At 42.3% G+C, this 16,520-nt stretch overlaps 1 protein-coding gene across 1 annotated transcript in view; it reads left to right on the top strand.

Annotated features, from left to right (window-relative positions):
* Positions 1–309: 309 nt before the first annotated feature.
* The window catches only part of si:ch211-158d24.2 (multiple epidermal growth factor-like domains protein 9), a 58,572-nt gene continuing 42,361 nt past the window's right edge, over positions 310–16,520 (top strand). Inside the window, exons 1-2 of the mRNA XM_017682719.2 lie at positions 310–762; positions 13,207–13,405. Of these exons, the coding sequence (XP_017538208.1) occupies positions 504–762; positions 13,207–13,405 (458 nt within the window). The 5' untranslated portion in view covers positions 310–503. The remainder of the gene's footprint in view (positions 763–13,206; positions 13,406–16,520) is intronic.

Below are 16,520 nucleotides of genomic sequence, written 5' to 3'. Positions count from 1 at the left end.
CATGATGTAAACCGATATATTTTAGCTAATATTTTACTAAAACCCCCCGAGTGCAAATATGTCACCTATATTACGAAGCCCTGCTATAATAAAGCATTATTTAATTCAAAATTGTGCACTAAAGAACACAAGCAGGCATTTAAATCCATGTATTAAGAGAATCCACAGCGCTGCGCTCTGCATCGCCTGTCGACCAATCAGCGGCGTTAGCGGTGAGAAAACGCGCAGCAGCGCTGAGCCCTCCCTGCGCTCTGATTGGCCAGATCCGCTGCCTGTTTAATGCGTATTGTTGTGACGCCTGGTCGCCGTGGATCGAGCACCTTGCGGTGGATTTACAGCCATTGAGAAAAAGGGGGCTATCTTTTTTTCTCCTGAGCATGGTGGAGTAGCAGCTGAAAGCGGCTGGATTTCTGGAGGAAAACCCCCCTCGATGGACATCGGAGGGCAGATGGTGATTGGAGAAGCCCCGGTCTGAGGAGCTTTGTTGAGATCTCGTCCCAACCATGTTTGTCCCGGTTCTCGTGTTTGTGTGCCTGGGTTTGTCCGAGGCAGCGGCCACTGGACCGAATCCAGGCTTCACCCCCGCCGTGGCTGCGCTGACCCCGGCCACAGCCACCTTCTCCTCCCGGGTGACCACCATCGAGCTCCCCACCACGGACCCCACCACGGACCCCACCACCCCTGGGGCGTTTGGGCGTCAGAAGGCAGGGCAGAGCCTGGTGTCTGATAGGGCTCAGCCACATGCCATGGAGAATGGCCAAGGTGAGTCTGCATGCATGTCCAGCGCAAATCATCTCACCAGCAGCATCTCCTCGTTTGTATTGTGATGGATGCATCTTCTCGTTTTGCCTGTGCAGCACAGCCAGGACAAAACCAGGCCTGTGCTAGACCTGACAGTCTTAATTTGAGGTGCTTTTCATTGACATTGCATCCCATCATCATCATCATCATAATCTTGATTCCCCCACAGGCCTACAGCCTGTATACTGTATGAATTACTGATGGATACTGCATTGCTGTCCTGGTAGCCTTTTCATGACCCAGTAAAACAAACACTTCATATTAGCTTCCATCAGGCCTGTTTCTCCTGAGAGGTTTGACATCTGTAGTAAATGGGTTCACCTTGTTTGGCCTATCCCGAGGAAATTCCTCACCGACTGGAATTCCTTATAGGCTAAATAACATGTAGATTACATCACGAAGGTTTGGGCTCCTGCTGGAGGTCTTTATTCACTTTGGCCTAAAGTGTGCCCGTGCTGCTAATGAACCTGTCACTGTCCCATCGCCGGGTTGTATTTATTAATTCATGACCTGCAGGCTGCACCTCTTAAAGGGGAATTCCAACAGTTTTCCAAAATCGCTCTAGAACTCAATTGTTGAGGTGTAAACAGAGTCATTCAGTGGGGTTGGGTGTGAGATGGTTCCGACGTCTTTACAGTGGTGGTGATAGGAACCAGGGGTCGCCATGACTACAACACAAACATAGCCGTTTTATTCACCATCCAAAAGCGCCGGAAAGAAAAGAACCTACACGTCTCTTCTGAGCTTTTACATGTCCAGATGATGATGAATGCAAAAAAAAAAAAATCTTTTTTTGGCTCACAACGCCCTGCATGTGCACGTCTGACCGTCAACATGTTTTGAAAAGACATTTTAGGCCAAAGCCTTCTCACAAAAGTATTGTAAACAGTGTCTCCGCATGTTCAGATGTTGGTTTCATCATCATCTCTGTGAAAAAGTAGGGCTCCAGAATATAGAAGGTCACATCAGGCCGATCATATAGCAGGAATTCTGAAATATGGGTGGGATTCTCCTTTAAAGGAGTACGCTGGTGTTCGTCGACCTAATCCCGGTCTGCCTCGTCTGTAGCGTGGGGTTGATTGCCTCTGCCATGTTCCTCTGCGTTAAGTGAAAAGCCAGAAAACAGAAAGACTTGGAGCACAATTACTATAGAAGTCAATGGGCAGATGCTGAAGCTGCTAGAGGTTAGGCTTGTAAAATGCTGGTGTATTTCCTCAAGTTCAACCACAGGTTTCTAGGTTCTAGTGTGGGGGCATTGTTAACCAATCATTGTGTAATAACAACAACAACAACAATAATAGTAATAATAATAATAGTAATAATAATAGTAATAATAATACACTTTATTCATGCAATTCAGTTACATTGTATTACTCACTGAAGCCAGTGAGCAGCTTAAAAAACAAAAAGGTTAGTGCAGTCAAACCTGAGATCACTAAGGAGGGAAATGGAGGGTTATAAGAGAAAAGAAGATAAAAGTAATGTTTGATTAGTGCAACTGTGATACTAAGGGCACCACGTCCTCAACCCCATCGATGCTTTCTGACAGAAACAGCCGATATTGTCCTTTGTAGCCTGATCAGTTGCTCAGAGGAGTCTTTAGAGCAATTTCAACCTGGCACGTCTGCAGGATTTAGTTGATTAATAGAAACGTGTGGAAACCCAATTAAAGGGGAGTTTTATTTCTATATTATTCAGTTGATAAGGTGTAGAGTCATTCAGAGTGGTTCGGTGTGAAGTGCTCCGTTCTAGAGAAACCCAGAGGCGGAATTGTTCACGTTGTTTCTGATAGGAACCAGACGTCCATCTCTACGAGCTCCCTCACGGAAAGTTATTACAGGAATGCCTTGTTCCGAAGGCATTCGTCTGAGACATTGTTCTATAGTCGTTTTATGGAAAAGTGTTGACCTAAAACTTCTTTTTCATGCGTGCAGGGTGGTGTGGGCCTTAAGCGAGGTCATGAATCCCCAAAGAAACGTTCTTTTTTAGATAAGTGTAGGTTCACTGGTGGTTTTGGACAGTAAATAAAATGGCAATGTCGTAGATGTTGCGCTGCCTGGTTCCCATCACCACCACTGTAAAGAAACCAGAGTCAGTAAGTTTCCCCATAGGGAACCATTTCACATCAAACTCTTGCGAATGACTTTTGTTTACATCCCCAACACTGTATTATGCAGAATTTTTTGTTTTTAATTTGGTGGAATTCCCCTTTAACTCCAGTGTCATTGTAGTAGAAGCTAGTGTATGGGCTATGAAGCCGCCCATTGACTTCTATTGTAGAAATGAGTCGGATCATGTTGTTCTTTGTTTGTCTTTGTACATGGAAACGCGTTAACGATCGTGTTTGATAATCAACCGTGTCATAGAAACGAGCCAACTCGATTATTTTGAAATGCGCTGGACTACACCTTTAACGTGCTCGGCGTAAACGGTAGCTGAACTTCACTGCCTCTGATTTGGAGCAGCCCCAAAAGAGGCCACGTTTACCAATACAGCTGAACTCCACCGTGACCCCTGACCTGAACCAGCTATTGTTCCCATTGGATGAGGCCATAATCTGGAGACAATGGCAGTAAAAGTCTTAAGCATGGACTCAGACTAAGCCTGCTTTTATTACCAGCCTGGGGAGCCTTTAAAGGGCATTCCAAACGTCCAAACTCATAACGTCTGCTGGACAGTGCAGGAGGCTTCATATGGAAATGGAGCATTTCACATCCAATAGCCAAATGTGCAGGGGTTCCGCTTTACTACTGGAGGACATTCCGAGAAATTCATTTATTTGCCTAAGAAAATCAGCTTTCATTGGTTTCCATGACCATTTTACTTTCAGATGTTTGTATTTTAGTGTCAGGTGTTGTCAAGAGAAACAAGCCCCACTATGCAAAATAGAGGCTGCTCCAATAGCCGGTGCCACTTCAGGTTTCAGCTATAAACAGATGAGGAAATATCCAGCCTGTTCACAGGCTCAGCTCAGACCTCTTCTCCTTCAGATCAATAACACAAACAGCAACAGTACTAATATTAACAAATCTTCCTTTATAGGGCTTAATTTTAGTGATTTACCCAGGGATATAATTAAATGGAACTAATTGCATGATGGCAGAGCGCAGGAGAAAATGAGCCCCGATACTTCAAAGCATATGCTAACCTAAATAACTTTTAATCTGGATTAATGTGGAACATGTTGCCGCTGTGGGAACAAAACCTCGTATCTCAATTTTTGACGTTTTTCTGTTTTTGACATGATTTGAAAGGACGTGTTGCCCTTTACATTGGGTGTAAATTTCATGATGAATGGACAAACGGCACTGGCTAAAAATGACTTGCGAAACCGTCTGGTTCCATTGACTTACATTGAAAATAAAGTAGGTTTTTTCCTTCTCCTGTAAAGTTACCGTTTTGGAGACACAAGGATTTGTTCTGACAGCAACGATATGCTGGAATGCTGTTTCTTTCCTTATATGAGGGCTAACTAATCTCAATTTAGCAGAAATTGAGTTATTACAGGTGTAACAATACAATGGATCAGAGGTGTAAAATTCAGGTCCAGAAATTAAAAATCCTTCCCAGGATTTTGTCCCAACGGCCTGGCTTCTCTAGTTAGATCAAACCACCAGCAGAGCTGTCCAGGCAGTTGGAACAAAATCCTGGGAAGGATTTTTACTTTCTGGACCTGAATTTTACACCTCTGTTACAATGGATATCACATTGTGTTGTATCGTGTTGTTTTATTGTATTGTGTCATAAAATATCGTGTTGTTTTGTGTCATAACACATCGTATTGTATCGTATTGGGTCGTGATGTATTTTATTGTATCATATTGTGCTGTAATGTGGCAAATTGTGTCATCGTAATTAATTGTATCACGCCGTAACATATTGAATCGTTGCAACATATTGTATTGTGTCATATCATATTGTATCATAATATATTGCACCATATCGTATCGCATATATATATATATACATGCCTATATGCCTAAATGTATGCAAATTATTCTTTGGTGCAGCTATAAAACCCACTTCTATTCTTCGGATATAAATAAACTGGATACATGTCTTTAAATAAAGAACTCAATGTTCCTAATCAATCCCAATTACCCAAATGCACAGCACATGACTTGGTATACTCACATTTATGTTAAATTCAGTGTAATCACTTCACATCATAGCACTACTCCAGCCCTGTGTGAGCTTAATGGTACCGCATACGCGCATCACCTTGAAGTTTTGAAGGATCTACCTCCCAGCCTTGAAGCAAATGTAGGGGAAACGCTGAACATGTTCCAAAAATCCTTTGTTTGCATGAGAAGGTGAGCACCCCCATCTGTTCGTCAGATCAGGGAGATAAGTGAAGGAGTGTACACAAACATGGAGAGATGGGGGTGAATCACACCATCCAAAGCACAGCTGTGAATATATAGGTCAGACTCACTCTCACGTACAATCATGAGTAAAAATGCCTGCTGGGAAGAACGTGCAGCACTCACTCCATCACATTACAGCACTCAGCTGGACATATGATGCTTTGGCCCATGTGCAGGGTGTGCAGTGGTAGAGTGAGGGCTAACTGTAAGGGGCATAACGTGTTGGGGTCTCGGTTGCTGTACTGGCGCTGGAGCTCCACTCACTCCCGTCTCTCTGTGGATCATTTTGATCTTCATCCTCACTGTCTGGGAAACTTCATGCCCTCTTTGAATGGGGGGAGATAGCCGTGTAGACGACCCTGCCTGTGATTCTCCTTCAACAACACAGACAGACGGTTTCCTCCGAGTCCGTCTGGCTCTTTATTCTAGATAAACAGTTTCCTGCTCAGCCAGATCTTAAACTAATACCAGGCTGGTGCTGATGTGCAGGAGAGACGGGGAGGCTGAGTGTTTCTTTATGGGTGAATCGATATGAAAGTGCAGCTCCACCAACTCAATGCCCCTCATTTAACACGAGGAGGTGCTGCCTCACTTCGCAACTTTCCTGGTATTATTGAAACATTGCGACTTTTTTGTCTCCTAAATAGTAGAGACATTTTTCTCTAAATATTACATCTTTTTTCTTGAAATATTGTTTTTTTTTCTCGAAATATTACGTTTTTTTTCTTGAAATAGTAGAGACTTTTTTTCTCAAAATATTATGACTTTATTCTCAAAATATTACAACTTTATTCTTGAAATATCATACTATATTTCTTTTTCTCAAAATATGGCTTTTTTCCATCTTGTAGTTTTGGGCATAACTAGTGCTGTGAGTACTAGAGCTGCAATGATTCACACATATATTCATAATTTGATTTGAAACACTATGGTAGTGTCTCCATTAGGCTTGGGCCATATAATGAAAATAAAGTATACGGCAGTATGTAAAAGTGATGCTGATATTGTAAAAGTATGTGTATATATTTTAGAAGGGTCACTGGTTGTTGGTGTGGAGCTCACTGAGAGATGACCGATAGAAAAAGGGGAAAAATCAGAACCAGGAAAACCCAGAAAACAGGTAGAGAGGAGAATTCCCGCTCTGTTTTGTCTTCCGGGTTTCTCAAACGCTGAGTGAGATGGAGAAGAGCCTAAATATGCCATGAAAAATCAACAAAAACAAAATGCAGGAACAATAACATACACTGGCCAAAAATATGTGGACACACCTCCTAATTATAAAGCTCAGGTTTCAGTAAAACCCTTTGCTAACAGGTGTATAAAATCAAGTACATAGCTGTGTAAACTCCATAAACAAACAGTGCCATTGGAATGGGTCGTACTTAAGAGCTCAGTAACTTTAAACACTGTCATAAGATGCCACCTTTGCCACAAGCCTGCTTGTGAAATTCCTGTCCTGCTAGATCTGCCCCAGACAACTGTAAGCACAGTTACTGTTAAATGGAAGCATCTAGGAGCAACAACAACTTGGCAACAAAGCAGTAGACCTCACAAACTCACAGTGCGGGGCTGCCAGGTGCTGAAGCGTGTAGTGCGTGAAAATTGCTTATCTTCTGTTGTTTCACTCAATACAGAGTTTCAAACTGCCTTTGGAAGCAACAGCAGCACAAGAATTGTGTGTTGAGAGCTTTGTGAAGTGGGTTTTTATGGCCAAGCAGCTGCCCACAAACCTCATGTGCATATTCATGACGTCTGTGGGCATGAACAGCCAATAAGCTGCTCCGCTCGCCTACCAGTCAGTACTCAAAAGCAGTAACATAGTAAAAACTTTTTACTACAGTAAAAAGGAAACATGGAGTGAAATACGTCCTTCTACTTTCTTAAATTAAAGGAAAACTCTGGGCGAGTGATTAGAAACTATTTTAACTTGTAGTTTTTAGCCATTTCGCTCCATTCACTGTCATTCACTGAGGAAGCACTTGTGGGCTCCCTCTGACATTTTGCAGTCATGGTTTTGATATCATAAGGGAAATAGGAAGAGGCCAAGCTCCTAATACACCGGCTCAGGAACAACCCTGAAAACTTAGTATGTTAGTAACACAAAGAAGGCGAAGAGCTACTCTCACCATAGAACACGTTCAGCTTTTAGTCCAACACCAGTCACTCCACTTTGCGCTCTCAGGTACCAGTTATCTGGAACCGAACCTGTGCTGTGCCGTGTGGCGCGTTTGGCCTGCTAGCTAAGCTCTCACTAGCTTAGCCGAAATGTTACAGTCTCAAACACCAACAAGAACAAGTTCTGTTTTCAGCTTTCTTTCACTCCAACACCAGTCACTCCACTTTTACTCTCTCAGACATTAGTTTATACTTGTTTCAGCCAAACACCGTTAGTGAGATTCAAATCTGCGCTGAGGTGTTCGGCCCATTTGGCCTGATAACTCCGCTACTGTTAGCTCAGCCAAAACCATCCCCAAACACCACAGAACAGTCTTGCTCTGACAGATATTAGTGTTTATCAGTTACACGTGATTCAGCAGGACAGCAGATGCTAACGTAGCAGGTTTAATTTAGCCTTTCTGTGCCTTCACTGAGCTGTTGTTGTGCTAGCTAAGCTAATGCTAACCAGGGCCTCTCTCTTAGCTAGCAGCGCTGGTCAGTGCTGAGCAGTTGTCTGACGGGTGGTCTGACGTTTATTGAATGATGGATTGGAAATTGTGCGCTCTGTTCACTTATTTGGTGTAAATGTAAGTGAACTAAGCTTTGTGGTCATTTTTTTTATTCTGAAATGCACAGACGGCACAAAAGAGCTGTGCTTTTACGACACACCACACAGCATGATATACACACACACACACACACACACATATATATATATATATATATATATATATATATATATATATATATATATAAGTTAATATTCTATACATTTTATGTATGTAGTGATTTTCTGGATGTGAGTGTGTTTGTTTACCCATCTCCAAGCCTCTCCTCGAGGAAGCCCAGTATTCTATGTAGTTATAAAGCAGCTCCTGGTTTGACCAATCAGTGCTCAGTAAATTGAGCTCATGATGTAATTGATGATATTAACGAGTCTCTGTGGCGGCTGTGAAGGTGTCGAGGAAAAATATGGACCCAAAAAATTCTTGTTACTTTTTATTGTTTTTCTGTTTATTTGAATTATGAATACGACTTTATTCTAATGTATATTGTGATAAACTCACTGCTGAGGTACATTGTTTAAAAATTTACTTAGACGCCTAAAACCTTCACACAGCACTGTAAATATTAAAAATGTAGAATATCTCAGACTTTACTCTGACACAGCGGAGTTTAGCCTGATCCATTCAGACAGCTATCTTAGCAGCACGTCTGATCTAACGTGCTATAGCCCCAAGCTTGCTTTGATACAATGCAGTGCAGTATTATTCAGTACACTGTGATACTGTATGATACGTTACAGCGGGACAGTCTGCCAGGACAACAGCAACACTGACCTCAGCTTTACCTACTAAATCACACACATCATAATGCTTCTGCTATGCTTTTGTGTTATTATTATTATTGTCATATCCAGAGGAGGAGCCCAGTTCTCAGACAGTAACCTCATTTACATGGGAGTGTGTATTTGTGTGTAAGCTGTAAGCAGCTTAGCGGGTCCCTCTGTGACCCCCCTTAGGGCCAGGAGGTGTTTATTCAGATGCTCTGTGTGTGCTGCTAGGTGTGTTTGGTGCATACAAATCACGTTTTGTCTTCAGCAGGTTCACTTTCAGGTGACCTTTCAGGACATGCATTGTGGAAAATGTGCTGTTAATGTTGATTATAACAGTTTGGATCTACAAATCTAAATCTGACCGTTTTCTTTATTTTAAAGGGCCCATAACATGGAAAACGGACTTTATCCTCATGTTTAGTTTTAAATAAAGGAATTTTACATAGTGTCTAAACACTGTTAAGAGTTTAACCTCTTATTGACCAGGGTCTATTCTCTAAATCTACATGACCAAATCAGAAGGCTAGTAATTCAGTAACTGCATGAAATAAATGCAAATTTGTATATTATTTATTTATTTATTTATTTTTGTAAAAACTCCCCTCAAATGAACACGTGTTTTATGATCTACACATATCGCTATATGCTTACAGTTTACTGCTGAAAGCCAAAAATCTCCGATCCAAATAAATCTTATTTTTTTAAAGTAAAGTTTCCAGAGCAGATCACTGAAGAGACGCCGTCTGTTTATAGTTTAGAGCCCAGATTTGGGGAAAAACGGGTCGACTTTCAGTAGAAAAACAAAGTTCAGCTTCTTTTATTATAAGGGTTTAAAATGACATCACCGTCTATTAGACTGGAGAGAAGAGCTACAGCCTCACACGACGCCCAGCTTCTGAATGGAGCTTATGGAATATTAAAGTTATGAAGAACATGATGAAGTGTGTTTTGGAGCCACCGGTGGTCTAAAGGAGTTTAAGAGGTTAAAAATGTACCATACAGCCCATACAGTCTGTAACTGGAAACTTAAACTGCATTTAAAATTTTTTTTTTTTTTTTTGTGATGTCATAAAACTCCTGCTTTGACATACATCCATGTATTCGGCCTACGGCAGTTAACCCCACCTGCTCACACTGAAGCTATTAGTATTTAAGTCTGGATTGCTTTCTGAGCCAGGGCAGCAAATCAGAACAGGGCTCATTTACACGTATTAGTCTTAAACTTACAGTAACAACAACCAGCCTGCTGGAACAAAACCTTTGAACTCAATTTTTGTCGTTTTTCAGTTTCTGACATAAATTGAAAATGCCTGCTGGCCTTTACATTGTGTGTAAATTTCACGATGAATGGAGCAAAAGAAACAGCCGAAATTTGCTAGGAATGAATGTCTGGTTCCATTGACTTACATTAAAAGTGGTGCAGGTTTTTTCCTTCTCCTATGAAGTTCTATTTTTGGAGATGCAAGGTTTTTCAGGTACCAATGAAAAACTTGTTTAATTCTAAGGGGTAAAAAATGAACACATAAAAATGAGCAAATTAGTTGATGCATAAATCCACATAAATATCATAAGGGACAAAAGAAAATGTAGAATATGGGCCCTGCAGATACCAAACATTTGCACTGCTCTCTCTGTTGTTTTATTTAGTAAAAAAGCCTGAAGTTAAAAAAGCAGCAGCTTGAGTCGTGTTTTTTGCTGTAGGGTAGCGAGTGTTTGAGTAGTTTGAGGCTGGAAATATTAGGCAATTCATTTTGTCTCCTCAGTAACACCAGACTGACCTCACACTGATCAATAGGCCGGAATTAGAGCAACGTAATTAAAGTTAAAAGGGATCCCGGAAATTCTTTTTCGATTTGTGTACAGTTGCTATAGATGTGTAATTACGAACGCTTCAGCTGAACCTCATTCTGCTGTGTTGTGACGTATCCGCTATCTTGCTGAAATTGTGCTTTTTTTTACATAGAATTATGCTCAGATCTGCTAAAGAGCCAGCTAAAGAGTCTCTCCCTCTCGCGGTGAAATTTGTCATGTTAAATTAATGAGGTATCAAAGAAACAGCAGCAGGATTTCATTCAGCTTGACTAGCACAGATCAGCACGGTGGAGAGGAGGGAGAGTGAGATGGAGAAGAGCCTAAATATGATGAAAAATCAACAAAAACAAAACGAAGGAACAAGAACATACACTGGCCAAAAATATGTGGACACACCTCCTAATTATAAAGCTCAGGTTTCAGTAAAACCCTTTGCTAACAGGTGTATAAAATCAAGTACATAGCTGTGTAAACTCCTTAAACAAACAATGGCAGTGGAATGGGTCGTACTTAAGAGCTCAGTAACTTTAAACACTGTCATAAGATGCCACCTTTGCCACAAGCCTGCTTGTGAAATTCCTGTCCTGCTAGATCTGCCCCAGACAACTGTAAGCACAGTTACTGTTAAATGGAAGCATCTAGGAGCAACAACAACTTGGCAACAAAGCAGTAGACCTCACAAACTCACAGTGCGGGGCTGCCAGGTGCTGAAGCTGAAGTTTCAAACTGCCTTTGGAAGCAACAGCAGCACAAGAATTGTGTGTTGAGAGCTTCGTGAAGTGGGTTTTTATGGCCAAGCAGCTGCCCACAAACCTAAGATCACTATGCGCAATGCCAAGTGTTGGCGGGAAAAGCATGCCACCACTGGACGCAGTGATGGATGTTTGGACTTGGACAGACAGACAGATAGATAGCAGTCACACAACACAGGACAGTTTTGTTATATTATCATCTTCTTCTTCTTCTTCTTCTTCTTCTTCTTCTTCTTCTTCTTCTTCTTCTTTCGGTTGCTCCCTTTAGGGGTCGCCACAGCGGATCATCTGCCTCCATCTTGCCCTATCCACTGCCTCCTCTACTTTTACACCAACCATCTCCATGTCCACCTTCACTACATCCATAAACCTTCTCTGAGGTCTACCTCTTGTCCTTCTACCCGGCAGCTCCATCTCCAACATTCTTTGCCCAATATATCCACTATTCCTCCTCAACACATGTCCAAACCATCTCAACCTGGCCTCTCTGGCTTTATCTCCAAACTGCTCCACCTTCACCGTCCCTCTGATCTGCTCATTTCTAATCTTGTCCATCCTTGTCACTCCCAACAAAATTCTCAGCATCTTCATCTCCGCCACCTCCAGCTCAGCCTCCTGTCTTTTAGACAGAGCCACAGTCTCCAAACCAGACATCATAGCAGGACGCACTGCTGTCTTGTAGACCTTCCCTTTCACTCTTGCTGCTATCCTTCTGTCACACATCAGCCCTGACACCCGTCTCCACCCACTCCATCCTGCCTGCACCCTCTTCTTCACCTCTTTTCTTGTTCTATTATATTATATTATATTATATTGTATTATATTATAAGGGTGAAAAAATCTTTTCTGCAGGCACATATACAAACAGAAATATACAAAAATGTGCAATAAGATCTATCCTGAGATAAAAAGGCAGTGCAATAATAAATGTGCGGAGGTGCAGGTGAATAATGAATATAATAATGACAAAGTGTCCAGATGTGGAGTGTCCAGATGCAATAAGGTGTGCAGAAAGTGCAATACATACAGTAAAGTGTCCATAAGTGCAGATAGATAAATAAACCTGTAATTTAGCATGAGAGATTCAGTCCTCATCTTCTGGCCCCCCTGGGAAGAGTCGAAGAGCCTGATGGCTCTGGGGACAAAGGATCTCCTGAGTCTTTCGGTTGAGCAGCTCTGTGACGCTAACCTGCCACTAAACTTGCTCCTCTTGTCCGTGATGATGGTGTGCAGTGGGTGGCCATCATTCTCCATAATGGAGAGCAGTTTGTGCAGTATCCTTCTCTCGGCCACTTTAACCAGAGTCCAGTTCCACACCGAAAAACTGACCGTGCACGCCTGACCAGGGGGTTAGCATGCAGCTTACTGGAACAGGAAGAGTTCCTTTGCATGAGATGGGTGGCGTTTTGTTTTATACAGCTCATTTAGCTATTTTTACATTCATGGCATTTGGCAGACGCTCTTATCCAGAGCGATTTACAACGTAATCATTTTACACAGGTTCTCAAAGGTAGTGTTGGGAGTCTTGCCCAAGGACTCTATTACTATTGGTATAGTGTAGGGGGCTTGATTGAACCCTGGGCTGCAGTGTAGAAGGTAGAGGTGTTACCCACTACACTTACCAACCTATATAGCTGTAGCTGTATATTTTATAGCCCAGACATGAATCAACAATATTTTGGTATAAGTGTGATGCCAGAACTGACCAACGCGAAACACTTAAAACAGCAATATTTATAAATGTATTGCTTTAATTAAGCCGTTTTAGTTTCATCTTATTTTTGTAATATCAGTGCTGAGAACTCCATATAACTTTTCCTACAGGCTCTGACAAGTTTAACTCCTGGGTTATGGGACGAATTTCCCCCAAACTATCGCTTTAACAGCGCTGCTGTGCTGCATCTGTATTTAGACATCTGTGTTTGGACGTGGTGGAATCTGGACATCTCTAACCCTTGCAGTCTCTCTCTTTCCTCCGCAGAGCTGGTGTGTAACTGCAGTGCCGAAGGGGCTTTAGACCCAGACGAGTGTGACCGTGACACGGGCCAGTGTGTGTGTATGGTGGGCTACACGGGGCTGCAGTGTGAGGAGTGTGAAGAAGACCACTTCACTAACGGCACGGACGGCTGCCTGCCCTGCGGCTGCGATTCATTCGGCGCTGTCAGCCCACAATGTGACAGGTGAGGAGCACTATGGGTAATGTAGTTTGCTCAACTGTGTTTTGATGGAGGAAGTGTTTAAAAACACAATCGAATAGGGACGTCCTGATGTCCAATCCAGGCCGGGTATTGCTATATTACCATCAACTATAAATATCAGTGATACGTATCGGTTATATTAAGCCTAGGCCTGCCCCCTTTGGGGTAAGGGAAGAAATGTAGTTTCTCACACAGATATCCTGTAGGGATGTGCATTTGGATTAGTTTTGATATTCGAGTAGCCGTGAGGTTTAATGATCAGGTGTCCAGTTGGCCACAGAGAAGGAAAAAATGGCACCAAAAAAAGGAAAAAATGGATTTGAACTGAAATGAATGTAGAGCTGTGGTTTGCTTTTTTAGGTGACAGCACTGGTGTTGCACACAAGTTTAGCATCACACAGAGGAAAACATTTTAAAACTTGCTTTATTGTTTAAAAACAGCCGAGGGAAATTAATTGGCTTATGTGTTGGCACGTAAGACAGCAGAGGCTGCCTCTTCAGATGAGCCAGAAACTTCAAATTACAGCTAATTGGTAACACTGGACGTCAAGGAAGTCTCGTCGTCTTCTCCACGTTTTCTTTGTTCCTTCTGTGTTTTTTCCTTATCGTGGTAGCTTATCAAACAAATATGTTTGAAGGGTGTCTGGACATCAGACTAGCCTAAATAACCATGTTTAATGCCAACGTTAAGGCACTCAGAGGAGCAAAGTACAATGTAACCGTCACGCATCCCTTCAGCTGTAATGCTTCTATGAACTCCATCTCCCAGAATCCTCTGCGAGATCACGTGCCTGCTGGCCCTCCACACAAAACACAACACAAAAACTTGTGTAAAATGTCTCCAGACCTAAACTTTAGTATGAGGCCACCACAATACTTTGATTGGCATACCATACAAACTGTTTTTCTATGAAGAGAACTGATAAAAATAAGAAAAATCAGACCTAAACTGCAAAGATGTTTTGCCATAACAGCGTTGGTACATTATAACACACTCCTGTCATTAGGTTATGTTATAGGCTAATCATACTGCTGCTTTAATCTGCTCTATAAGTATGGATTACACTTTAGATCAGTTGTTAGTTATTCATAAACACTTTATACGTTGAGGCACTCGGAGTAGCAAAGCACAAGCATCCCTCCAGCTCCAGTGCTTCTATGAACTCACGTGCCTGCTGACCCTCCTCAGCACTCCAGTCTTCCTCCTCTTCCTCTGATCACCTTTTGTGATATTCTGACCTTTTCTTGGATTCGGTGCTCTTTTGGATCTGGCTGCCTGGCTTTGTTTGATCTGTTTGTCCTTCTTTGTATCTTGACCTTTCCTGATTTCACCGTCTCCTGTTCAGCGGTATGGAGTTTAGTCAAACCTCACAAACAACCAAGCCTCATTTTTTTATCCTGAGCGTCTGGCTGGTTTGGTGTCGTTACAGTAACATGCTTATAAGCAGATAAAAGCAGAACTATCAATTCGGCCGAAGCACAAAATGTGCGCTCTGAATTGTTGGCCTGGGTATTTCCTTCGTCTTCATTGTGAGTCCCTGAATAGTGATTTCAGTATTTGAGTACTGGCACTATGAATTGTACCTGAGGACACGTGCACGTCCCTGTTGTCTTGTCGTTGGAGATTCTTTTCATTTCTGAAATTCGTAAACCAAATGCAAGCGCTGATATTTTTTATTTTAATTCTGCATATTAATTTTTTTCCCATTTAGTTGTGTTTAATGGAGGTAAATTCCGTTACGTCTGCTTCCTAATGTGATCCTACTTAGACTGTCTGAACCTGTCAGACACACACACACACACACACACACACACACACACACACACACACACACTCAGCCAGTGATCTTTCCAATTAACACAGATTAGCTCTGCTTTGCTCCCTCTGCCACCCGCTACACTAATTCCACATCCGAGTGGGGAATGACTGAAATCCGAGAATTCCTGTGACTTCTGGTGGGTTTATTCAGGAACACGTGGTGTGTTTAACCTCCACCGCTGAGGCAGTTTCAAGCTGGCTCTCGTTTATTGTGCTGTGTGATGGAGTAACGTGTTTGGGGATGTGTTTGCTCATTGAGAGACACTTACGGGGTCACAGGGTGCAGCGTCCAGATTAAAAGCGCTCAGGAAGCAGCAGCAGGCCGCAGTGATCCTGCCGTGTTGTGGTTCATTAGCAGTAATTAATTGGCTTTGATGGGGTCACATCATTGCGATCGATTCCTAGTTTACATCAAGGTTCCATATTTAACTAACAGCTTTTTGGGTGATTTTAATAAGCATGTGAACACTTTTATTAGGTTTAATTGCTTTTTTTATTGCCATTGTTTGACACAAAGAGAGCTGCAGTTGTCTCAGCACGGCTGCCTTTGTGGAGTGGTCTGACATATTTTCACAGCTGGGGGTTCTTATGCCCCTCGTTGCTCGCTAGCAGCTCAACACAACTCACAACATTTCACACATAGAGAGACAGCAGTGTGCTAGTTAATCTGGTAGCAAAGATACCGTAAAAAATATTTGATTTGACTGAAAACAGCTAAAAATACATGAGTCCATTTTCATTATTGTGGTGGCATGGCTGGTAGGAGGCTGCAGATAGTGGCTATTAAGTATTGGGTCCATTTCTAATGGGGTCCAGTCAGTATATTAGTGGTTGATTAGATTGGGCAATATTGATAATGGTGTAAATTTATTTATTTATTTTTTTATTCGCATCAAGATTCTTGCAATTTCGAGACAGTAGACAGTAGAGGTTTGGGCCGCTATATGGGAAGGTCGCAAAAACTCGTAAAATGTCCCCAAACTGAGCCGTTAGTATGAGTACACACCGGTCAGGCCTTGTTTCTACACTCACTGTCCATCTTATCAGCTCCACTTACTGTATAGCTGCACTCTGTAGTTCTACAGTTCCAGACTGTAGTCCATCTGTTTCTCTGATACTCTGTTACCCTGTTCTTCAGTGGTCAGGACCCCCATGGACCCTCACAGAGCAGGTACTATTTGGTGTGTTAGTGTGTGTTGCTGGTACGAGTGGATCAGACACAGCAGTGGTGCTGGGGTTTTTAAACACTGTGTCCACTCACTGTCCACTCTATTAGCC

Source organism: Pygocentrus nattereri, chromosome 29 (assembly GCF_015220715.1).
Source record: "Pygocentrus nattereri isolate fPygNat1 chromosome 29, fPygNat1.pri, whole genome shotgun sequence".
NCBI lineage: Eukaryota > Metazoa > Chordata > Actinopteri > Characiformes > Serrasalmidae > Pygocentrus > Pygocentrus nattereri.
Note: the sequence above shows the minus strand (reverse complement) of the source record. Positions and strands in the feature narration are given on the sequence as shown.